This window comes from Melitaea cinxia, chromosome 18, assembly GCF_905220565.1.
Source record: "Melitaea cinxia chromosome 18, ilMelCinx1.1, whole genome shotgun sequence".
Classification (NCBI taxonomy): domain Eukaryota; kingdom Metazoa; phylum Arthropoda; class Insecta; order Lepidoptera; family Nymphalidae; genus Melitaea; species Melitaea cinxia.
Window position 1 is genome coordinate 1,112,614 of NC_059411.1, and position 24,604 is coordinate 1,137,217.

The following is a 24,604-nucleotide window of genomic DNA, read 5'->3' on the forward strand; positions in this document are numbered from 1 at the left end:
AGTCCTATATTATTTTTTTGTATTCTTATTATGTATATTTTTTTTTAATCGTAAACTAGCTTCTGCCCGCACCTTCGCATGGAGTTAATAGTTTCGGCTAGCTGGGGAAGCTCTCAAAAGGAAAACAAGACCCCGATTTGGAAACATTCTTCATTGGTGCTCCGCTCTTATTGGTCTTGGCATGATGATATATAGTCTATAGCCTTCATCGATAAATGGGCTATATAACAGTGAAAGAATTTTTAAAATCAGACAAATAGTTCCTGAAATTAGCGCGTTCAAACAAACAAACAGACTCGCCAGCTTTATAATATTAGTATAGATATGATTACAAGAATCACTCTGTGTAGGAAAGGATTAAAAATTGGAATAGTTACGTACATCTATTGCTAAAGTGCATACTGCATAATCATTAGGGGTAAGCAGCATAAATACATCTTGCACTAGATCAGTGAACGAGAATGTTTTTAATCTCTTTATTTGTAATATAAGGAATTTAAATGAAATTTAATAAGACACCCTGATTTGAAATATAATTATCACCTTAGGAAAATATAATGACGTATATTTATAAAACAAATACACATCTATTTCGAAATTTTGAAGTAAAACTCCTTTACGCACGCTTGACTTGGTAAGTAAGCTGGTGAATGTGTGACGAGGCGTTATGAAAAGTGTGAGCGGACGAGGCGAACGGAAGATGAAAGGGAGATATAAGTTAGTGAAGATAGAAAGAGAGTTACGTTTTGTAAGTTTCACTCGAGTCGTCTAAAGCACTTTTTTTTTATTAAAAAAAAAAAATATATAATTCTCGGGTTTTAAATGGAATTAATTTCTTTTATTCGAGAATTTACGAACTGCGCAAAAGGTTTCTATTCAAAATGCCGGAGGGGAGCGTGCTATGTGAATAAACAATTAGTGACCTACTAGCAACCATTGTCTAGGTACTGACGGCCTTGAGCGAACTGACAAACAGACAGATGAGCGCGCTGTCTATATCTATCAAGTAATTAAACAATAACAACCGCCCTGGTCTAGTGGTGTTAGTAGTCGCCTAAAATACCGGCGGTTTGCGAGTTCGATTCGCGCTCGGGAAGAATAATTGTATTTGTGCAAATGTTCCTTTCCGGTTCAGGTGTCTGTCCTCGTTGGTCTCCCCATCGTGCCTCGGAGAGCACGTTAAGCCGTCGGTCCCGGTTGTTATCATTAATAGCGACCGTTACTCATAGTAGGGAATAAGCTGAATCCTCCTACATGGAGAAAGAGGCCTATGCCTAAAATTGGTATGTTACAGGCTGAATGCATTAAGGCTAGTAAACAATATTTTTTATTTAGTTATTTGACTTATTTGAAAGGTACGTGACCCCTTATGGGTATTGCAATTACTTTTGTTTTGTATTTTTTTTTATGTCACTAGGTCGGCAAACAAGCGTACGGCTCACCTGATGGTAAGCGATTACCGTAGCTTATAGACACCTGCAACACCAGATGCATCGCAAGCGCTTTGCCGACCCAATCCTCAATCCCCCAGGAGCTCTGGTCACCTTACTCACCAACAGGAACACAATACTGCTTGAAAAGCTGTGATCTTCTGTAAAGTCGAGGTACTACCCCAGTCGGGCTGCTTCATATTTTGAGCAGGAAATTCCTGCGTTGCCCTACCTCAGTTAAAAGTGTAATTTTCCAGTGTGAATAAGTTTTTAAGCTTTCATAGTTTATACTAATTTATGATTGATTGATTTATAATTTTGTAATATTCCACTGCTGTTCATTGTTCTGTTGGATAATTAATACTATGATTTATACGTACAACCGGATAATTATAGTTATTGTTGTAGATTATCTTGAATTTCTGATTTTTCGCCACTGTTGCAAAAGCTGTGGTCACGGGTGCACTTATAGTCTTTAGTTCTGTTTTCTAATGTTTACGCGAATTTTACTCATTATAGTAAGGTTAGTTTCGAATAACTTTGTAATGTTAGGACGTCTGACACCTCAGTCCTCCCGTGACAAAAACTTAATAAACCGCGATAAAATCCGAAAAAGTTTTTTCATTGTAATCTGTAGTTTTGTTTGTTTATTTATGTCACAAAAACATATTATTTTCAAATTGATACAGGGCTGCCAACGTTTCAACGTTCATGATAATTTTCATAATAATAGTCAGGTAATCTTTCCGCCTGCTTATAAACATATTTTCTATATTCGTTACCCATTCACGAAAATAATTAGTATGTACGAAATAAGAGCTTTATTTATAACTAAAGACTCTAAAGTGAATATTAAAAATCGAAAATCGTTATCGTATTTTTCCGAACAAAAATTTATTTTAATTGAAAACCTATTTATTAATAAGTTTATATAGAATATGAAACGTCATAGTTATAAATGGCGGAGTTGTACATTCGGAATCGTTTATATATTCTAATGCGGTCAGAAATTACGCATGTGAAACCGTGTGGCGAAACTAGTACATTATATTAATTAAACTGGTCTGTAATATATATTAAAAGATAAAGCGCAGATAAGTTTGTCTGTATCTCCAATATGGATATAAGCCGGCGCTACTCCGCAGTAACGAACTCGTCTTTCGGCCTTGACCTAATACGCACGGAATAGGAAGTATTACAAATGCTGTTACGAATTATTAAACAATTCGCAGTATATAAAAAGTAATAGGTAATATTTATCGGTAAGATAATTAATAATTTATATTGCCAAAATTTTTATTTTACTAAATCGCTTATTTTTAAATTAAATTTTTACTATTAACTTTTGACAGAACGAAGTATGTCCGGGCAGCTAGTTTTATGTATAATCTTTTAATCGACATGAAAAAAAAGACGTTTTTAATTCATCTTTACTTTTTATGTGATTGGTAACTGGTGGTGGTTATTTCAAAGCTGGTAATTGTCGTGTTATCTCGTTTAAATCTCGAGCGAGATCTAACCAGATGTTATCCAGTTATCATTAATAACGTGTCTTATATAGAATTACCAATAATACGTCTGGACGTAAATTGAAGTCGCATTATTTATTTTTTTGTTTGAGAACAAACAATTATTGTAAAAAAAAAAATGTCCGAAGCGAGTACTCATCACAATGAAGGCTGCCAATTAATTATTTGCTAATATTTGGATAGACGCGTTGGACTGTGGTTGCACGACTCGGTAATAAATATTGCTAAAAGTTAATAATATTAACTGTGGTATTTCTTCGCAAATGAAATAACTGAACTATTGGCATTGACCGATTATTTTTTTTTGTTTAAAATTTTGATATTCGTGGATTTCACACAATAACATGGATACCGCCATATTTTATATATTGAGTTTTAAACATAATCATTATTTATTTTGTACAATTATACAATGTATAGAAAACCGATTTGTGTTAAAAATTATAAATAAATTTTAACACAAATCGGTTAATAATTCTATGTGTCGATGCCTCTTCTATTGGATTCTCGTCTTCGATTTTTTTTTTATTTTAATAACTGATCTATTTTAATACAGTGAGAAGCAGTATACAAATATACATTATTCGTATGGTTATAGTAGGGCAATATATTAATACAATGACCTTTTTAATATTAATTTTAAAAAAATGTTTTTTTTTTACCACAACATATACAGGTACCTACAGGGCGGATATAAGCAACGAGGGTTAAATGAAACCACACATACTTACAGTAAGAATTACGTAGAGAGAGTCAAATAATTTAGGCACGAGATAGTTTTATATATTACATAAATACAATAAACCGACTAGGTCTAGGTCAATGCTATTTCTTCATGACTAATTTAAACCAATTAAATAAGTTGAATATATATATATATATAATATACAGCATATTTGCTAGATAATAATAGCAGTTTATCCAGTATGTCCGCCAACCCGCAGTAGAGCAACGCGATGGATTTCTGGAGCTTTAGTCCTTCTACTACATGGAGAAAGAGGCCTATGAACTACACTCAGATGTTACAGGCTGAATTGATCGTGATCGTGTGATAGCAGATTATATAAACACAGACAAAACTAAATATTATTGCAATTCCAGGCAGCGAGAGCCCCACGAGCGCGGTGGGTGCGGAGGCGCCGCGGGAGCTCCCCAATGAACTGTCAGCGCCCTACGAAGTCCCCCAGTTTCCGATAGAACAAATTGAGAAGAAGCTTCTCATACAGCGACAGCTGAATGTTAAGTAAGTTTTTTTATTTTATTTACAAGCAGTACCTCTGTCACCAACCCACCTGCCCAGCGTGGTGACTATGGGCAAAACACATGAGTTCACGTTATTTTTAGCGTAAACTTGTGGAGGTCTATGTCCAGCAGTGGACTGTAATGATGATGATGACCTCTGACCTCGTCCGCGATTACTCATTTTGACTTTTATATTCTCTTCCAAAAGAATTGCGCTGAAGTTACGGATAAAAGTGTCCAGGGACGGCTTAACCTATAGTGCAGGGAGTATGGTGCACCCTGGCGCCGGGTCTTGGGAGCGCCGAGAGCCGCAAGGGCGCTAACTAATGCAATGAACGATATATCGAATTCCTGTTTTAATTGGCTAATCTTTTGATTTTTGGGGCGCTACATGGGCTAGAACTGCTCCTGCTAGTTCCTAGCTTAAAGTATAGATTACCATCATGTCCAGTTTTATTTAAATTTGTTCAGTAGTTTTGTGTGATGCGCTGCCAAAATACATATTTAAAAAAACATTAAAAAGAGAGTAATAGCTTTAAATGCTCAAAGTAGCCTCTGAAAACGTTTTTAATTATCTCCAATCTATAAAATTCGTCGTATAATTATATTGTAAACATAACTAGTAGTAATTAAACATTTATTTAATAAAATAAACATTTTACATGCATTACAAACTTACCCTATGTTATGTATTCATTAATTCTCCAGGTATAATGGCTTCCAATGTGCTACAACAGCATAAATTATTTGTCAATGTCAGTGTATGCAAATCATAGCAATGTAAGACAGCGCAGACAGTAGTAGGAAATCCGAACTAGAAGCGACCTTCACCCATCTGTGTATTGAATAAAAATATCGTGTATTTACTTCAGTGTATAAAAAATCAAATCGCGATCGGATTGGTTGAAAAATTCTCATGTTATATTTATCTATTTAATAGATCACTTCACTTCAGCCTATCACAGTCCACTGCTGGACATAGGCCTCCCCAAGTTCGCGCCAAACATTATGGCGCGAACTCATGTGTTGTGCCCATGGTCACCACGCTGGGCAGGCGGGTTGGTGACTGCAGGGCTGGCTTTGTCGCACCGAAAACGCTGTTGCCCGTTTTCGGCCCGTGTATTTAAAAGCCAGCAGCTGGATGGTCATCCCGCCATCGGTCAGCTTTATAAGTTCCAAAGTGGTAGTGGAACTGTGTTTTGGAACTTTGTTGTGGAAATATGAAGAAGCCCGACTGGGGTAGTACCTCGACCTTACAGAAGAACTAAATAACACTGTTTTTAAGCAGTGTTGTGTTCCTGTTGGCGAGTAAGGTGACCAGAGCTCGGGAGGGGGGGGGGGATTGGGGATAGGGCTATCAAAGCGCTTGCAATGCTTCAGGTGTTGCAGACGTCTATAAGCTACGGTAATCGCTTACCATCAGGTGAGCCGTACGCTTGTTTGCCGACCTTGTTGTATATATTTAAAAAAAGTGTGCTTTTTAACCATCGGATTCCACTTTATTTATACGATATTTTTATTCGCAAATATGAATCTAAAAGTCGTAGTTTATTGATTAAGGGCAAACAGGTCTTAATGGCCTATTCTACCAATTGCTATTAGTAGTAGTAGTGCGTAGCTTATGTGCTGGATAAATTTTATCTACAACCGTCGAAACCGTACCTAAAGTATTACGATGCTTTAGGTACGGTTTCGTTGGTTAAATTAGGTAAGTTTGTTTCCAATAAAAAATCCAACAATATCCAATTGAAATGTTGCTAAAACATTGCATTAATAAAATACTTAGAAGTTGTTTTGCGATTATAATTCCGCGGTCGTGAGAATTCTGTTAATAGTTGATTATTAAAATTAATAAAAGCCGGTCGGTTAATTATAAAAAATCCGCACTTGAGTCGCAATAAGGAGACCAAAAACAAAAACAAATTGAATTTTAAATATTATCGTGTATTTTAACTAAATATTAAAATGGTTATTAACTTATTATAATTATTATAAATTTTATTTAAAAATATGTATATGAAATAATGATAACTACGTTCTAAATTAATATTATAACCTTCTCGGTCTTAAAAAAAATTATTATTTTATTTTTTTACTAATAATTCAAATTAATTATATTTTAAAACACACTTTACAATTTCACTGTAGGATTTTTTTCAATAGTTAGCTCAGGTTTTCACAAAATTACGTTATTTATTTCTTTATAATGAGACAAACACGTAAAATGTGTCATTTCCACCGGAAATTAATATTACCAACCTGATTACGTCGTTAATAGTTATTGATTCGCTCGTTGCTTATTTATTTTTTTAGAATCTTTATATATCCTTCTCAATAACTTAATATTTAAATAAAAAATTCCGACATTGTAAATGTAATGTCTGTAATGTCCCACTACTGTATAGAGATATCTTTCTCCACGTAGGTAGGTGAAAGGTCGGCTTAATCCAACTGCACTGCTCCACTGCGTGTTGACGGACATTAATGTTTCGTATTTTTAACCGACTTCAAAAAAGGAGGAGGTTCCTCAATTATATATATATATATATATATATATATATATATATATATGTTTGGGGATAACTTGGTCGTTTATGAACCGATTTTAATAATTCTTTTTTTGTTGGAAAGTAGATATCCCTGGTGTGGTACCATGATAAGGAAACCAGGATCTGACGATTGGATCCCAGACAACTTTTGAAGTAATTTTGAAGTAATTGAAGTCCCTGGTGTGGTACCATGATAAGGAAACCAGGATCTGACGATTGGATCCCAGACAACTTTTGAAGTAATCTTTGATAATGCGTATTTACTTGACTATTTTTTCGTCTACCCTACGTTGTATTATTTGTCGATGTAATAGAAGTCGGTTTTTTTCGTTTGCCAGCAAACGCTTATAACAGATAATAAACTAGTGGCTTGGCTTTGTACTATTGACTATTGGCTTATAGTTTTAAATAAATTCACACACCCCTACACGCGACGGCTAACGGTCGAGCCGGTATTAAGAGGCTAATTGGATCAACCTTGACGCGACGGTAACCCTTACCACGGGGATGTTAGCGTTCCAGATACATGTACGTCTTCAGCTGAACGCAACATTTATTTAGTATCCTTGTTATAATAATAATTAAAAAAATAAATAAATAATTACATAGGAATTTAAGTGGCAAAATAGCACTTTTGTTTTTGTACGATTAAGCTTTTTTTATTTAGCTTGTTATTAGTTAGACCTTGAAGCTCAACTCGCATTACGAGGGATGTGTTCGTGTGCCACTTATTTGTGTTGTGATTGTGGCCCGAAGTGGCTGAATGCGTAGTTCGAGACATTAATTGTTTTTTATTTTTATTTCGGCGGGAACTTTTGACATTGACGTTATTCAAAAAACAAATATTATTGTTTATATTGATTAAAAAGTGACATGAAATCAACAAATTATGTTCGGAAGTAAAATAGAATGTAAAAAGTGGACATCGATAAGGTAATACATACTTTTTGCTTACAATTTTATTATAAATTTTATTTCAAATTTTTCTTAATTTAATCAATGTTAAATCAACATATTTGATACCAATACGTACCTACATTACCTATCTACTTATCAACAGAGTAATTAATGTCTAACATTTACCGATGATATTTTGGAGTGCAATTTAAAATAACAAGGTAATAAATATTATCTCCGTTTAACATAAACATTTTTTTTATGTTATTTTTATTCGTCTACGTAATAAAATTAAGTTACGACTGATATTGATATTATGAAGTCTAGTCAGTTTGGTCTAGACGCATTAAGTATCGCACAGGGTTTCCTGGAAAAAAAGTATAGATACGTTTTTCTACTAGCTCATATTTTGATAATTTTGGCATCGTGTTGGCGCATTGTTCAAGCTCGTGGTTATTCTGCATTGGCGGGTTTGATCTCAGCTTATGAAAAATATTTGTATCACGTAGATATTGTAGTAGATGACACAAGTCTATGGTCATCCTGGACTCATGGCTATCTATACAATAGGTTTCATCCCGATCTGCTCAATGATTCAGTCGTGATTGATTAAAACATTTACACTTAAAATGATATAAATCCGTCTAATTAATACATATAAATTCTATCTATATAAGTATGTTTTCACTTAATTCTAATGTTTGCGAATTATGATGCAATATTTAAAACAATGTCGAATACAAAATTTTAGATTAATTGCCCTAGAATGGAATATATTTAATAATTAATTAAAATTTTAATGGAATAAAATTAAATTAAAGTTTTTATTAATAATTTTTATTGTTTTAATTAACGCTTAAAAGTTTATTTAAATACTTCTAATTAGTATATCAATCCTGTTCTATGGTCACTTCACACTTGACAGACTAATTTCATGATCAACAATTTAGTGTTTTGATGACAATTGTGAGAATCGAATTACCAACGATCATCTATCGTCGATCATCGCCCACGACTTGCTTCAAGTGGACATCGGTAACCTAACACCGATGATACCACACTCTGAGGTTCCGTGTTCCTAGGATTTACGTTTTGGTTTTATGATATATTGTCCGTCAATTTATTTCAAATTTCTTCGCATGGTAATTATAAACAATGAAACAAACGCCTCAAATTCAACAGTCCCCGGTAGGCATATCTCCTGACTCGGGGGTTCGGAAACACACAAAAAACACAAGCACAAAAGTCCAGACCACAGCAAATATCTGTAAGGTTAATACATTTTTTTTTTCTGTAAAAATATGTATATATTTGCATGTAAGTATAAGTGCATAATTACGAGTATATAACTGCACTACCTACTTCCTTTACTTGGGTTGTCTGGAAGAAATGGCTAAATAGACATAAGTCAGCCCATTGTACTTCACAGTCTGTAACTGTCCTTAAATATGTTTGTGGTTTACAATAAAGTATTCTATAAAAAAGATCATAGACAAAAAGAGACAGAGAAAGAGAAAGATCTACTTTTTTTTCGAAATTCGAACCAAATAAGAAATCACACACGTGGAACCGCGACGCGTAGCTAAACTATGCTTAAACGGAATATTTTAATACTTTTTTCTGACTTAAATGTAAATTCAAGCAAATGATATCGCTGTTTATACCTATTTTGTTTCTTCGCAAAATCTCTTGCATATGAATCATTACTTCAAAGGAATCTTTTATCGGTGCATCTTGGTATAAATTTAGCGTGAATACTCGCTATTTCATGAAATTCTGGTGCCATTTTTTGTTCTTTTTTTTTAATTTTTGTTAGTAACGTTAAGTAAATTGTTTTGCTTATGCTATCATCGAACCATAAGTAAGGTACAAATGAGATTACATAATCTTATTTAATATAAAAAAAAATGGTAGGCTCCATCTTTAAATAAATAGTTGTTGTATAAATAAAGATTGTTAACTGAAGAGGATTATGTAATTGCGTAATTAGGATTATGTATTTTACTGAAGTAGGATACAGCAGGAAATTTCCTGTTCATAATATGGAGCAGTATGGAGGCTTAAGACTAAGCGCTTCCCAGATTTTTATCCTCCTTCGGAAGCGTGTAATATAATATATAAATGTAAAATACTTCAGCTGGGTTACAGTTAAGGGTTGTTTAAACGGTAAAAGGAATTTTGATGAAAACATATTTTTAATAATATGAAAAATTAAGTACAAGATGATAAATTATAGTCACTACACAGTCGTCTCGTTTGGGCAAAAATTTAGTTTATTTATTTAATTTTTTGTATATACGTGCTTACCCAAAGTTGTATACAATTTAAAGTGCCTATAACTATGTCAGATTCGGTTACGAAGTCGAATATGTTTTTCTCAGTCACGGCTATGAACCTCATTAGACTTGAAGAGCTACTGTAAACTTCGAACTGTATTGACAAATACTGAATCAATCTCATTCGCATATTCTTCATCCTACGTAATATTGCTGAAATCGTCTGTGCACTTTGAGCACCATTACAACTGCCAAAGCCATTCAAATAATTGACTAATATCGAACTAAAAACAAGAAACTCACATGAAACCTTATCACATAGTTGGTGAAATAAATATTTTAATAGGTCTAAATCCAAATCGATGTTATAGCGTGTTGGAGCTGATAATAAATTGGGATGTCGATATAAACAGGGCAGCAGAATGCGGCCAATCGGCAAGATCGTTCGCAGGCAGCGAGGCGGGCGGCGCCGCTGCTGTTCTGGAGGAGGCGGCTCGTCTTCGAGGAGACGATGACGACTTCGACGTCATCCTGCCGCACTTCCAGAGGGTTGCGATAAGTGGCGAAGATACTTCCGGGGTGAGTTGAGTAAAATTCAGCGTCAACCGTTTTCGTTAAAGAAGACTACGTGTCTTTAGCAAGTTTGGGAGGTCCCAAAGATTTCATAATAATTTAATTATTTGTTTTTATACAACTAGGTCGGCAAACAAACGAAAGGCTCACCTTATCACAAGCGATTACCGTAGCTTATAGACGCCTGCAAAACCAGAAGCATCGCAAGCGAGCTGCCTATCCTATCCCTCTCAGGAGCTCTGGTCACCTTACTAGCCAACAGGAACACAACACTGCTTAAAAGCAGTATTATTTAGCTTCTGTAAAGTCGGGGTACTACCCTAAGCTGTTCCGTACTTTGCCAAGGATATTTCCAAAAAATTATTCCTTTCCTTTGACCTTAATTGTACTGATGTTTGTATCAGTTTCCGAAGAACTAAGATGTTATATAATTACAATAGAAGTATTTTGGAAATGTCTTTTGGTTTCTACTATCTTTGTCGGAAATTTACAAACGTTAAAATAACGTGGGGAGCTTTGGAGCTATATTTAAGTCTGTGTTATAATTATTGTAAATATTTACTTAAACTTGCAAATAATAAAATTCATCTTTAATTTTTACAATTTCTCGTCATATTCAATTTTGACCGAGACTTTTTTATGTTCCACAAAAATTAGGTTCCTTTAGAGGACTTACAACAGGCGTCCTCATACCTGGTACAAGCGCTGGAGATACGTAAACGATACATGGACATGTCGCAGCAGAGTTTCTCGTCCATCACCGCCAGATTCCTCAAGAGCATGGACACTGAAGCTGCGGCAAACCACACGCCCATCGTCAAAATGCCGAGAAATCATATCGCTGGTAAGAAATTCTGGTAAATTTCTGTCTGTTACTAAAAAATACTTAGGTTTTGTTCCAAATTGATTTTTTTTTAGCAATTATTTTTTGTGGATGGTAACATCAACGTTACTTTATTCATTAGATTATTTTGTCTATTTGTTTGCCGTACTTAATTATCATTTTACAAACATTAGTCACGAACAAGGAACTTTTCCGACTCTTAAACTGTGATTAACCTTTATCATTTTGATTCCCAGACCACGTCGTACATCCCCCATTCAAGGACAACAAGGACCCATGGGAGGGTCCGACACCAGATGCCAAGGGCTACCTGATAAGATCTGACAATGGCGTGTTCAACCTGTACCGGAAGACGGAAGACGGGGAGGAGAGGGTACCCTACGAGTACATCAACTTAGCACAGTACATCCAGGACAAAAACACCATGTGCAATATGATCGCTGACGGACCACTGTGAGTAGAATGTTGGAATATTTTGAACTGTCAAACTTTAATAAGTATAAGTTTTATTGAATGCTAGGTTATATTTTGCATAAAATCTAATCAGTCTGTTTTTGGGCTGCTCTTTAATTTATATTTTGATTTGAATGTAGATTTCTCATTTTGGTATGTTCTGTAATTCATTTATTAAAAATTAAGACGGTCTAGATAAAATAATACTTGGATTATGACCAAAAGATATAAGATTGGGTAATCCCAGCCCTAATGGTTAGTAAAGCTAATTTTTCAAATGTCATAGCTTAAAAATTTACACGATAAAAGATGACGTGAAAAAACTTTCACGTTGCGGCTGAAAGTGGAACATTTGTTACTGTCGAACGAACTTATGAATCTAGGCAATTTTGGAATTGATGATCCCAAGTGCCACTATTATAAAATGAAATTAACTCGCAAAAAAAGGCACGGGCATTTAGACTCTGTGGATGTTGTGTTTTCAAATAATAATAAAAACTTAGCCGCGCCCAAGCTATCCCAACACAGTGCGACTCATTAAGTTGTGCCCCCAGCAAGTCGTTCTGCTACCGGCGCCTGAGCTACCTGTCGTCCAAGTTCCAGCTGCACGTGCTGCTCAACGAGCTGCGCGAGCTGGCCTCGCAGAAGGCCGTGCCGCACCGCGACTTCTACAACATACGGTCTGACGTCTTTATCTCTTCACTTATTCCTTGAGTCGAAACGGTAAAAACTTTGAGGTAGGCCAGAAAATATTCTGCTCAAGCTTTGGAGCAGTCTGGGGACTTCCCCAGTGTAGTGAGGTACTTACCTCAACTGTAAAAGATCACAGCTAAATAACACTGGTCTCAACTAATGTTGATCCAGTGATGAGTAAAGTGGCCAGAGTTTCTTCCTGTGAAGCTCCTTGTGTTGCAGGTGTTATAGGCTACGGTAATCGCTTACCATCGGGTGGGCCCTGTGCCACACTTGATAAGAAAATTAATAAGAGGAAAACTTTGCACATAATTCTCACGTTTTCTCATGAAATTTCTGACAAATTGACGTAATTCCTTTTATTCGCAAATATGTCACATTAATAACTTGCGTGTATTACAGAAGTTGTGAGAACCTTGTGATATCCAAAACATATTTTCATTGAATATTTTTTTTTTTGTGATTGCTCTGTATTCAACTCTTAATTTTAATAGAAGTTCTACGCTTCAGCCTGTAATGTTACAATATCGGGCATAGGCCTCTTTCCCATGTAGGAGTAGGATCGGAGCTTATTCCACCACGCTGCTCCAGTGCGGGTTGGTGGAGATAACTTCTATATTGACGATGAAATAACTTATTGTTGTTCAAATTTTGTTCCATTGTCATAGACTTGTTTTGTAATTTATCCTCTAAATAAAATTTGTATTATAGGAAAGTGGACACCCACATACACGCTGCCTCGTGCATGAACCAGAAACACCTACTTCGATTCATCAAGAAGACTCTGAAGAACCACGCTGATGAGGCAAGTCTCATCATCATCATCATTAATATGTTTCATTAATTGCATTTAGAAAAGCCACTTGAACTCTAGACTAACATTCGGATATTTGTCTTCCTTAACATGGCTATGTCAAAGACCCAACTCTGGTATTCCACAAAACCAGAGTAAAAATCATTCAAATATCAACAATTGAGGATTTAAAATTATTTCCAGGTGGTAACCCTACACAAAGGTACACCGATGACTCTGAAAGCGGTATTTCAGTCCATGAACCTCAGCACGTATGACCTAACCGTGGACATGTTAGACGTGCACGCGGTAAGTAAAAGAAGTTATTACTTCATTTTATTTCTAGGATTTGGTTTTCCGAAATTGGGAAATTGTTTGTTGCTAATTGATTTCTTGGTGACCGAATTCAGACTAATAGCTATTTCGCTTTGGGTTCACAACTTAATGGCTACTGTCATAATCATATTCTAACTCTAGTTAGCTTAATTACCTAAAACGTGTCCTAACCTAATTCGTTACCCAAAGGTAACAAATATTACTTGTAAGCGACGCAATATTATCTGTGATCCATGTACAATATAATCTGTAATGTGGTACAAATTTGTATGTTGCTAAAATGTAGTCGTCCAGTAACCGTCGCTGCGATCGGCACGTTTTAATTAAGTAATTTCTCAAATCTCATATCTATCCTCAATAAATATATCCTCACCACAAGTGTTTTCTATCCGTCTAAAATCGACCTTCTACAGTTTTTTGGTCCTTCGAGCCGGATCTTTAAATGTTCCACACGCCACGCACGTTGGTGAACGCACGGAAAAAGAGTATGTTAAGGAAGGACGGAAAGGAACAGGATTCCAGGTCACATTACTCTAGGCTAATTTTCCAAAGTCTATCAGTTTTCTAATTTTCATAGAAATGATTGCTGATTGTTATTGTCGAATCACCTGAAAATAGTGCCTTTTTTCCTCTCATCCAAATATCGTTGGCCCAGGATCGCAACACGTTCCACCGCTTCGACAAGTTCAACGCCAAGTACAATCCCATCGGCGAGAGTCGTCTGCGGGAGGTCTTCCTCAAGACCGACAACTACATGAACGGGAAGTACTTCGCGAGGATCATAAAGGTTGGTTCGAAAGTTCTCAATGGATTTTGATTGAAAATAGAACTTTGATTATTTGTTTATTGAAGCACTAATCTTGCACAATTTTTTGTGCCGGCCTAATATTTGGTATTTTTAATTTTATTTGGGTTAATACAGTCCAAAATTTGTGACAAAAAAAGATAATTATGTCTTTGGTATTTTCTGTTTTTGGGTAAACGCACATTTAATACAGCAAATCGATGTTTTTACTTTAATTCCTTTAAAAATATTTTATTAAAAATAATCATGGTCCAAACCAGTCCAAACTTCGAACATGGTCCGAATATCGTATTAAATATGATGTTATTAAAATGATATCTTATCAGAGCACCATGAAAAATAATAAGTAAACTTTATTTAGTGAAAGTTTCATAAATTGAACACGCTATCGCTGGTCACAGAGTATAGTATAAAGAGACACAATATCACAGAGTACATATTATATAGAAGATGCACACAGGTTATAGAAGGAGTAAATTGATTACAACAAAATGCGTTGCCAATGTCCGCGCAGGAGGTCGCGTCGGACCTGGAGGAGAGCAAGTACCAGAACGCGGAGCTGCGGCTGTCCATCTACGGCAAGAGCGCGGGCGAGTGGGCCAAGCTGGCGCGCTGGGCCATCGCCTACGGCGTGCACTCCAACAACGTGCGCTGGCTCATCCAGATCCCGCGCCTCTAGTGAGTCGCACTCGCTCTCTCACTCACGCCCGCCCTCTGCCTCACTTCAACTTACTTTTTTATTCTCACTCACACCTACTTCCCATCTTACCTTCAGCCTCATTTGGACTCCCTCGCACTCTTTACCAGATAGTGTGAATCCAAGTTACAAAAAAATGTCTTCCTACTCAGTACAGTAATTCGAGTTGTATCGCTATTACAGTTTATTACACTTTGGTATTACTCCAATCCTTTGACTGAAACTTGAAATGTCATTCAATAAATCTAGATCATTAATTTTAGGTTTCTCCTTGAGTACTTTTATTTATGCAAATTATTAAATTTTCAGCGACATCTTCAAGTCGAACAAGATAATGAACAACTTCCAAGAGTTCCTCAGCAATATCTTCCAGCCCCTCTTCGAAGTCACCAACGACCCGAACAGCAATCTTGAGCTACATAAATTTTTGACGGTAAGTTTATTTTTGTAAACAAACATTAATAGTTTCTTGCTTTGAATATTTTTAATGCGATGACTTTGATGATGTTGCATAGGCAATTTTTTTTTTTTGGACAAAAAACTCAGAAACCTTTGTGGGCTCATGCACAACACTTTGCTGAAGATCATGACATGATCAAATGTACAGTTTACATTTCTATAAAGGACATAAAGACAAACATTCATTTATATACATATAGATGGTCAAAAGAGTACTAATAAAATTCACTAATCAATTTCAAATTTTATAATGTCTAAAATGATACGATTTAAACATTTCACAGTACACATAAGGTGTTTTTGTAGGTAGTTAGTAATATGTTACCAATTTTTTCGACTACAAACGGTTCAACAACACAACAACACAACACAACACACAACAACAACAACAAGTCTTAAACATTCGTGTGTTCGAGATTTTATGCCACGAAAATGGTTTTTTTTTTTGTATAACAAGGTTAGAAAACAAGCTTACGGTTTACCTGATGGTAAGCGGTTATCGTAGCTTAAAAATGCTTTCGACACCAGAAGCATTGCAAGCGCGTTGTCGAACCTACCCCGTCACTCCTCAAGAGCTCTGGTTATCTTACTTACTACAGGAACACAACACTGCTTGAATGCAGTAATACTAAGCTGTGATCTTCTGGAAAGTCAAGGTAGCCCCCCAGGCGGCCTGCTATAGATTTCGAGCATGATATTTTCTTCTGTGCTCTACTAATAAAACCTATAAATCCCAGCTCTACTGGATTTCACTTTCCCAGTTTACCAGCATATGGAGACTTGTTTAAGTCCCAAAAATTTTTATACTGGAATATTTTAAACCAATTAAGCTTACACTTTCCCGCTAAACGAGCCCAAGGTCAGCACTTTATCCCACGAAAACCATTTTAAATTTCCAGCACTGAGCTGGGCCAATTTTTTTATATACACTTTACATTTTTGGTCAACATGTGGAAAATAGTTTAACGCCCAACTGCTCTTTATATACTTAAGTTCTTAACTTCCCCTTTTGGCCAGCACGTGAAGACCATTTTAAGTCCTAACAATTTGTAAACTGGACCGTCTTACACCAATTTAGCCAACTAGTCAAATTATGTTTTGCACGTATTCAGTAATTTGTTCCAAAATTTTGTCCACTACGAGAGGATCATTTAAACTCCCAACAATTTCTACATTGGGCTATCTTGAACCAAATTAACTAACAAAATCTACGCTTGGTTTGCCCAACATGTGGTCGGAGTTTTATCTCACGAAGACCGCTTTAAGTCTCAGCAATTCCATGAACTCTCTTCGACTAAATTAGTTATTTTGACTGTCTTGGATATTAATAAGTCATCGTTTGTCCAGCGAGTTGATAGTCCCAGCGATTCGCACCCTGGACAACCAATGTAGTTTAAATTATTCGGTTTGTCTAGCACGTGGTCGGGTTCGACAGCGTGGACGACGAGTCGAAGCCGGAGAACCCCATGCTGGACGCAGACGTGCGCTTCCCGCAGCACTGGGACGACGAGGAGAACCCGCCCTACGCCTACTACCTATACTACATGTACGCCAACATCACCGTGCTTAACCACTTCCGCAAGTGAGTACATTTTGCAGCTTTTCAGGGACGTGGAAGGTGACCTTTAAAAGATTTGTTGAGAAAAAAGTTGGCGTTTTTAATCAATTGTAAGTCAAAAGTATATGTACCATGTAGCATGCAGTTAAATGCGTTAGTAAAATCAATTTCTGTGATTCCAGTCGCAATGTGTACATCTTCTCGTATGTGACATATTTAAAATGAGCCGGTGTGTGTCTGTGCAGGGAGCAGGGTCTGAACACGTTCGTGCTGCGGCCGCACTGCGGCGAGGCGGGCCCCGTGCAGCACCTGGTGTGCGGGTTCATGCTGGCCGAGAACATCTCGCACGGCCTGCTGCTGAGGAAGGTGAGTGTGTGGTGTTCGTGCTCCTGTGGTGAGTGAGGCAGCCAGAGTCTTTGGAATAACCAAAACGCTTGCAACACCGGGTATTGCAGGGATCCATAAGCTACGGTGTCCGCTTATCATCAGGCGGACTGGACGATTGTTTCCCGCCCTAGATTATTATAATCTATAAACATGTGTTGTCGCAGGTGCCGGTGCTGCAGTACCTGTACTACCTGGCGCAGATCTACATCGCCATGTCGCCGCTCAGCAACAACTCGCTGTTCCTCAACTACCACCGCAACCCGCTGCCCGAGTTCCTGGCGCGCGGGCTGTGCATCACGCTCAGCACGGACGACCCGCTGCAGTTCCACTTCACCAAGGAGCCGCTGATGGAGGAGTACAGCATCGCGGCGCAGGTGTGGAAGCTCAGCTCGTGCGACATGTGCGAGCTGGCGCGCAACTCCGTGCTCATGTCGGGCTTCCCGCACGAGGTAAGCCGTTGCCTGACTCACATTACAAACTTACCAATTCTTGCTTCTACACTAGTGTGGTTAAATTTGGATGAGACCTTTGCACTGGCTGTCTTTTACAGCACAGAACGAACACCTCTCATCGGGATGAAACTGGAACATGATCTAACTATTAATAGGTTATAGTATTTTTTTTTTCAAATAACTAGGTAGGCAAACAAGTTTATGGCTCACCTGATGGTAAGCGATTACCGTAGCTTATAGACGTCTGTAACACCAGAAGCATCGTAAGCGCGTTGCCGACCCTATCCCCTATTCCCCTAGGAGCCTTTTATATTTGGAGGTATATCTTCTCTGACAGAATAAAGATAGAAAAGAATACTGCAGGACGACATAATTGTTTTTTCTCTTGCTAACGATCAGTATCCAGTTTTCCTTGATCCCCTCAATATCGGCTCAGTTCCACGATTTCTGACATAAACTCTGTAAATCGTTGTGATAACTAGTAGCAACCAAAATTCCTCTAATATCGGATGACAGTAGGTAAAGACGATGCAGTTGCAGTCGGTTCTTCTCACGCCGAGTGGCAGTTCTAACCACTCTTTCGTCCCCAGATGAAGCAGTACTGGTTGGGCCCGAACTACACGAAAGAGGGCGTGGCCGGCAACGACATCACGCGCACCAACGTGCCGGACATCCGCGTCTCCTTCCGCTATGAGACTCTGCTAGACGAGCTTACCAACATCTTCAAGGTAACACGCACACACGCACCCACCCATCATGTGTGTACACAGGCACTTGTGTGTACACGCCCACACACACACACATTCACACACACGTATACATAGCAACAGACAACACCAGAACACACTAGCGCCATCAATACTGTCAAAACAAATTCTGTGATTATCTGTACACATTTCCGGGTACAATAACATTCAGTATTCATACAGACACAGATTGATAGAGTGGATGCAAGTGAGGTACATTCAATAAGACGATATAAAAATCTTCATGCCATTTCTAAAATGAAAAAAAAAAAACTTAAAAAGTAGCAGTATTTTAAACACAAGACAGGTTTAAATTTTATTTAAATAAAACACCCGATAGACTTAGCCGTATGCCTCTCGCATGTATCTACTCTGTATATTTTGTAAACAGATAACCTCACACCCGCAAACATGACACATACATAGTACAGACACATTATTTCTCAGGAAAGTTTACACAAATATAAATTTAACTTTAAGTACAGATTTAGAATTCTCGATTTATTATAAGGTACCATAACACACATAATACTGATTCAATTGACTTCCATTAACGTTAAAATATTGTCAATGTTGTGTTCTGTGTCTTTGCCTGGGTATGTGTGTGTTAATAAAAATTAATCCTCACTGTCATAAACGTTCCGCATAACTAATAAACATATTTACATGACATTAACTACAGGTTTTTTGTTTGTATTACGCGGGAAGTCAAATGTGCGGCTACAGATGAAACATGATATTGACATTTGACAGTAAAAGTAAAATATTTTGTTTATTATGAGACGTCATTGTGGCTAAATTTAAGCATCAACAAACCCAAGCCATAACAACTGTTAAATCAGAAACTATGACACGATAGTCTAGTCTAGTCTAGACTTGATTGTTTAGGGCATAAATTGTCCCTTAAGTGTTGCCAAAATGAAATATATTGACAATAAAATATATATATACACATAATATTAAATGTACTAAAAATAAAATAAACATTACAGGAGGGAATGTCGAGCCGCAGTTAAAACACCGAGTATTGACACGTCGATATTAACCTATCATGTAACCCGACGTTGCCCGTTCCGAGGTCGCCCCAAATAACAATAAGATTCCCTAAATGTGATGCAAGTGCCATTCACTGAAGTTATTCGCCACTGAACAACGATACTTCTGACTAAATTCAGGACCTTTTCTATTATTATTCTCAGATTTTATCTAATAGATAAATTACTGATTATTATTTATCAGAAGGAAGCTAAACAAATTTGAAATCACAGATCGTGCAGGTCAATATTTGAGAAATAAAAATAGTTTTATTGTGATGAAGAAAATATAGCATAATTTTTTATGTATCGGATAACGTTATATGTCAGATAGCTTTACTAGTATCTTCTGAAACAAGGTCCTTAGGATAGATTGATTGAATCTCAAAATATTTTGACTGAACAATTCATATTGTTAAATGATTTTTAATGGATACTTTCGTTGTAGTCGTTGTTCTGTGGTCGTTTGCTAGTGAGACGTACCTAGGCTAGTTGACTGACAATATAAGAAATCTAAAACTTTAATGCCTTCCCCGTTCTTTTTTAGTAATGTTTTTGCGTTTTATTTTGTCTGTGATGTAATTACTTTCTTAAGATTTTTTAAAGTAGCACTTTTAAAGTTTTTATTAATATATTTTACAAATGATAATCTCAAAACGATAATATAAAAAGGGATTTTGAAATATCGTCAAATTATATATATAAATAATTAATTTTATAGACACTAATAAGAGTAATATAGTTAATTTTAATATATTTTTTTAATTTTGTTGATAATTTAATTTTTTTTTATAGAGCGAAGGTGTATAATTTCATTAAATTTAATACAATTTACTGCGTTCAATTTATTGCTATATAAAAATATGGCCGCTTTAACATTTAATATTCATTTGAATATTACCATTTGTACCCGATAAATGTAAATGTATAACTTTTGGAAGACCATCCTTCCACAACAAAACTATTATTAAGCGTATTTTTCTTATTAATGTATTATGGCTTAATTTTTCATTTGGGTAATATTACTCTTACCCAAGTTACTTTTTAATTTGGATAATATTACAGCACAATATCTTGAAAAACAATTTAATCCAAACTTTTTAAGTTACAAAAATTCCTACTGGCAATAAAATTAATGTTTCAAATGGGTTTGGTGTGTGACATTTGTTCCAACATTTGATCGAAATGTCGCTTGTAATCGCTTTTGTCACTTGAACATTGTATTTCATACTGATCGCTCTTGCGCGTTTGAAAACCGCTTTATGTTATGTTTCAAATATTAGAAGTGTGAAAATTATCTTACTTGGTGTTTTCTTAGTTGTAATATAGCTTTCTCGTGTGTTTAATTGTTGGGGAGGTTTTAGATTGTTCAATAACTCAATCACACAGACAATAAAACATGTTTTTTATTACACATTCAACATTATAGAAAAAAAAAAATTCTAGTTGTCAGCTGAGAAATATTTTGTTTTTACTTGACTGTATTTTTATGTTATACACTCATTTTTTGATATATTTTATTAGTTGACTACATTTTTATCCTTAAATGAATTAAAAACTGTATTTTAATGAAATTATATATTGTATGACATTAAAATATTGTAAAAGTTGGCAATTCTTAAGTAGGCAATCTAAAAAATCCACAACATTATAGGCTTTAGTTAACAATGAATTATATAAGTAAAATTAGTGTACTTAACCGACATAGGAATTTAATATATATAAACGGTACATAGTACCCGGTATACACTTTATACAGTGAACGTTATCATGTTGGAAATAAATTGCTCACACGAAACTGTCTTATAATTTAACACCGCCACCCATACTACCCTTCCATTGTTGATGTGTTATTTGACCAGTGATGGAACTTTTAGTCTTATAAAGTACCTTAACAACGATTGAGAGGAACATTATACTCATTTTATTTGTATACTTGCTTTAATTGTTTGTTTGTTGTTGTTGAGAAAAAAAATGATTGTATGTCGATGTACAGTAAGAAAATAAAATAAAAATTATATAACAGTAAAAATTTTATAAAAATAACAGATAGGCTTTAAAAATTAATTTCTATTCATTTTAGAAAAATATTTATTTATTTCTAAATAAATTACAAGAGCTCAAAATTAGGATTTTTGTCTTTGTAATATATTCACACTTGTCAATATACACTGTATAAATTATATAATAAAAATAATGTATTTTTGAATTTTTGTGCTAGATAAAGCGGAGTGGCACGCCCTTGCCGCCGTAAGGTATATGCTGTATGTCTCTGTCAAAATTACTTTCTATAAACTTACCTTTTGTATCATAGTTTAGTTTTGATAATGAGGATTTCCTGAATATGGCACAATGCCTTTAAAACATAAGAAAAAAAATCTTTTTCAAACTGCTCCATAATCAATGGGGGGGCGGGTTATGATGTTATATTCCCCCCATTAACAATTAATTTTTTGTTTAATATTTGTATGAAATATTTTTTATATTTATATATCTGAGTTATATTGTTATTTAAAGATTTTTTTAGAAAATTTTCTAATTATATTATAGTTGTGATTTTGACAAGAGGCAATCACTATAGTATACAGCGCATGGTGATGCGACACGCATGTTTAATACTTTCATACTCCATATTAATTATTAATTTATTTCTTTATTCTGTAAACACTTCGAGACATGTTTACAGTTTTATAATTTAATTTACTTAATATTTTCAATATTCCAAAATGACTTATCCCAGTTAACACGTGACGTAAATTTACGTAAATGTGATGTCAATGTGACAAAACACTAATTTTATGTCATTTTGATGTCACATTTACGTAAATTGATGTCATTTGTTTACTGGGATATTATTAAAATTTTAAATTATCTTTAAGTTAGAATAAATGTCATAATATGTGAACAGTTTAATAAGCTTTCCAAGAAGCTGTTGATATGTTATAAACAATAATAGACACTTATCTGTAACGTCTGTTATTGTTCTATAATATATCTGTATCTTACTAAGTACATGATATATGAGGTAGGTCTAGATATGGATGTGTGCGTCTGCTTGGTAGTCTGCTAATAATTATTTTCATCATCATCATCATCCTGTTTGTGATTTATGATGTGTCGGTGCTTCGAATAACAACTATCTTGTGAGTGTAAGTTGAAATCTTTATTATATATACTTTAAATTAATGTTTTCTAAGTAGAGTTTGAAGTTTATAATATTTGGCTAAGATCTAGATTAGGTAAAACCGAATTTCGGGACCGTGGGGGGATGGGGGGGGAGAGGGTGGGAAACGCTACCCCTGGTACCACTGTCACACCTCGGAACCCCATGGTTATGGAGATATCCATGGTTAAAGTTTTGAGGTTAGAAGAAGAATTTCGAAAGTTAGAGGAACGCTTGGCTCCGGCGCTACGGGAAGTGCAGCCCTTGCGTGCGAAAGCACGCTCACTCATGCTCCGTACAAAAAAAAACCGAATTATGGGGTTTTTGGGTGTGGAGGGTGGAGGGTATAGGGGAATCTATACAAGGTAACACTGTCATACCTCAAAACCCCATGGTTATGGAGATATCCATGGTTAAAGTTTTGAGGTTAGAAGAAGAATTTAAAGCTATTATAATACCTTTGAGCTCGTAGTGTTTGCATTGTGTGACAAATCGACACTTTTAAACAAAATAACGCGTCAGACATAATATTCTAATAAAATTAGTAACATTGCGTGCTAGAATATAGGTTTAGAAATTCGAAAAATACCCAAAACCGAATCGGAGCACCCCGCTGTCCACGTGGTCTTGGTCTGTCCTACCCCTAGAGTGTTTTTTTTGTGCCGCGGAGGCGCGAAGGGAGGGCAGCCCTCGCCCGCCGTGCGAAAGCGCGCGAACGAATGCGTAGAGGAGCGGCTGAGGCTGGTTGCCGAAGGCGACCAGCCTCCGCTGCGGAACGGAGCATGAGTGAGCGTGCTTTCGCACGCAAGGGCGGAAGGGCTGCACTTCCCGTAGCGCCGGAGCCAAGCGTTCCTCTAACTTTCGAAATTCTTCTTCTAACCTCAAAACTTTAACCATGGATATCTCCATAACCATGGGGTTCCGAGGTGTGACAGTGGTACCAGGGGTAGCGTTCCCCACCCTCTCCCCCCCCATCCCCCCACGGTCCCGAAATTCGGTTTTACCTAATCTAAAGCTTTACCTAATATTTTCGTCTAGACGTCTTATTTTTTTTAACAATATTATATTTTTTTATCTATTTCATTGTATATGTTTACATGAATTTTAGAAACCAGAAGGTACGGGTAACGTTTTCCATTATAAATTAAATAGGAAACACTCAATAGTTATTGTATGTTATCTTCGCGTCATTCAAACTTTTGAGAATAGTTTCAGAAATCTAACATTTCAATTATACCTGACGCCAGGGCCGCCATTGGTTGAAGTATTACATAACTTTAATATATTACTTCTGGTTCCTAAGCTTCAAAGTACAGCATGTATTTCAACCATGCATATGCATGTTTATAACCCTCGCATGCATCTTTCAGGCTCGCCAGGCACCCGGCCACCTCTACGGAGTCGCTGAACAAACGCCCTCGCCAACTCCCTTCGTGCCAATGGTCAGCTTGAAACGACCATCGCTTGTTTAATTTTATTTACCGACTTTTAAGGAAGATTATACATTATTGTTTATTATTATTATTTTAAAATTAATTAATTTTTATAAATGATGTCGCTTTTGAACAATAATTAGTTTAACACTATTTCAAGAAAATAATATCTTGATATATAATTTTACCAGCCGGCAAAATAATGTGTTAGTGAATTGAAGGATAATTCTTCGAATAAGTTAGTGTAATATCTTG

At 36.0% G+C, this 24,604-nt stretch overlaps 1 protein-coding gene across 1 annotated transcript; it reads left to right on the plus strand.

The window, feature by feature from the left end:
• Positions 1-881: 881 nt before the first annotated feature.
• Positions 882-24,599, plus strand: LOC123662430 (AMP deaminase 2). The gene is made up of 16 exons (XM_045597272.1): positions 882-903; positions 4,061-4,202; positions 10,337-10,502; positions 11,154-11,340; positions 11,577-11,793; positions 12,348-12,473; positions 13,198-13,291; positions 13,484-13,588; positions 14,271-14,402; positions 14,935-15,098; positions 15,427-15,550; positions 16,992-17,158; positions 17,380-17,500; positions 17,686-17,970; positions 18,564-18,701; positions 24,287-24,599. Exons 1-16 carry the CDS (start codon positions 882-884, stop codon positions 24,386-24,388), a joined length of 2,292 nt encoding a protein of 763 aa, XP_045453228.1. The 3' UTR covers positions 24,389-24,599.
• The last annotated feature ends 5 nt before the right edge of the window (positions 24,600-24,604 follow it).

Bases quoted from the DNA above. Each gene is read 5' to 3' on its own strand.
- LOC123662430 (XM_045597272.1), top strand. From the start codon at position 882: ATGCCGGAGGGGAGCGTGCTAT. The intron at 10,503-11,153 runs GTGAGTTGAGTA...CACAAAAATTAG, and splicing joins GTGGCGAAGATACTTCCGGG to GTTCCTTTAGAGGACTTACA. The intron at 11,341-11,576 runs GTAAGAAATTCT...TTTGATTCCCAG, and splicing joins GCCGAGAAATCATATCGCTG to ACCACGTCGTACATCCCCCA.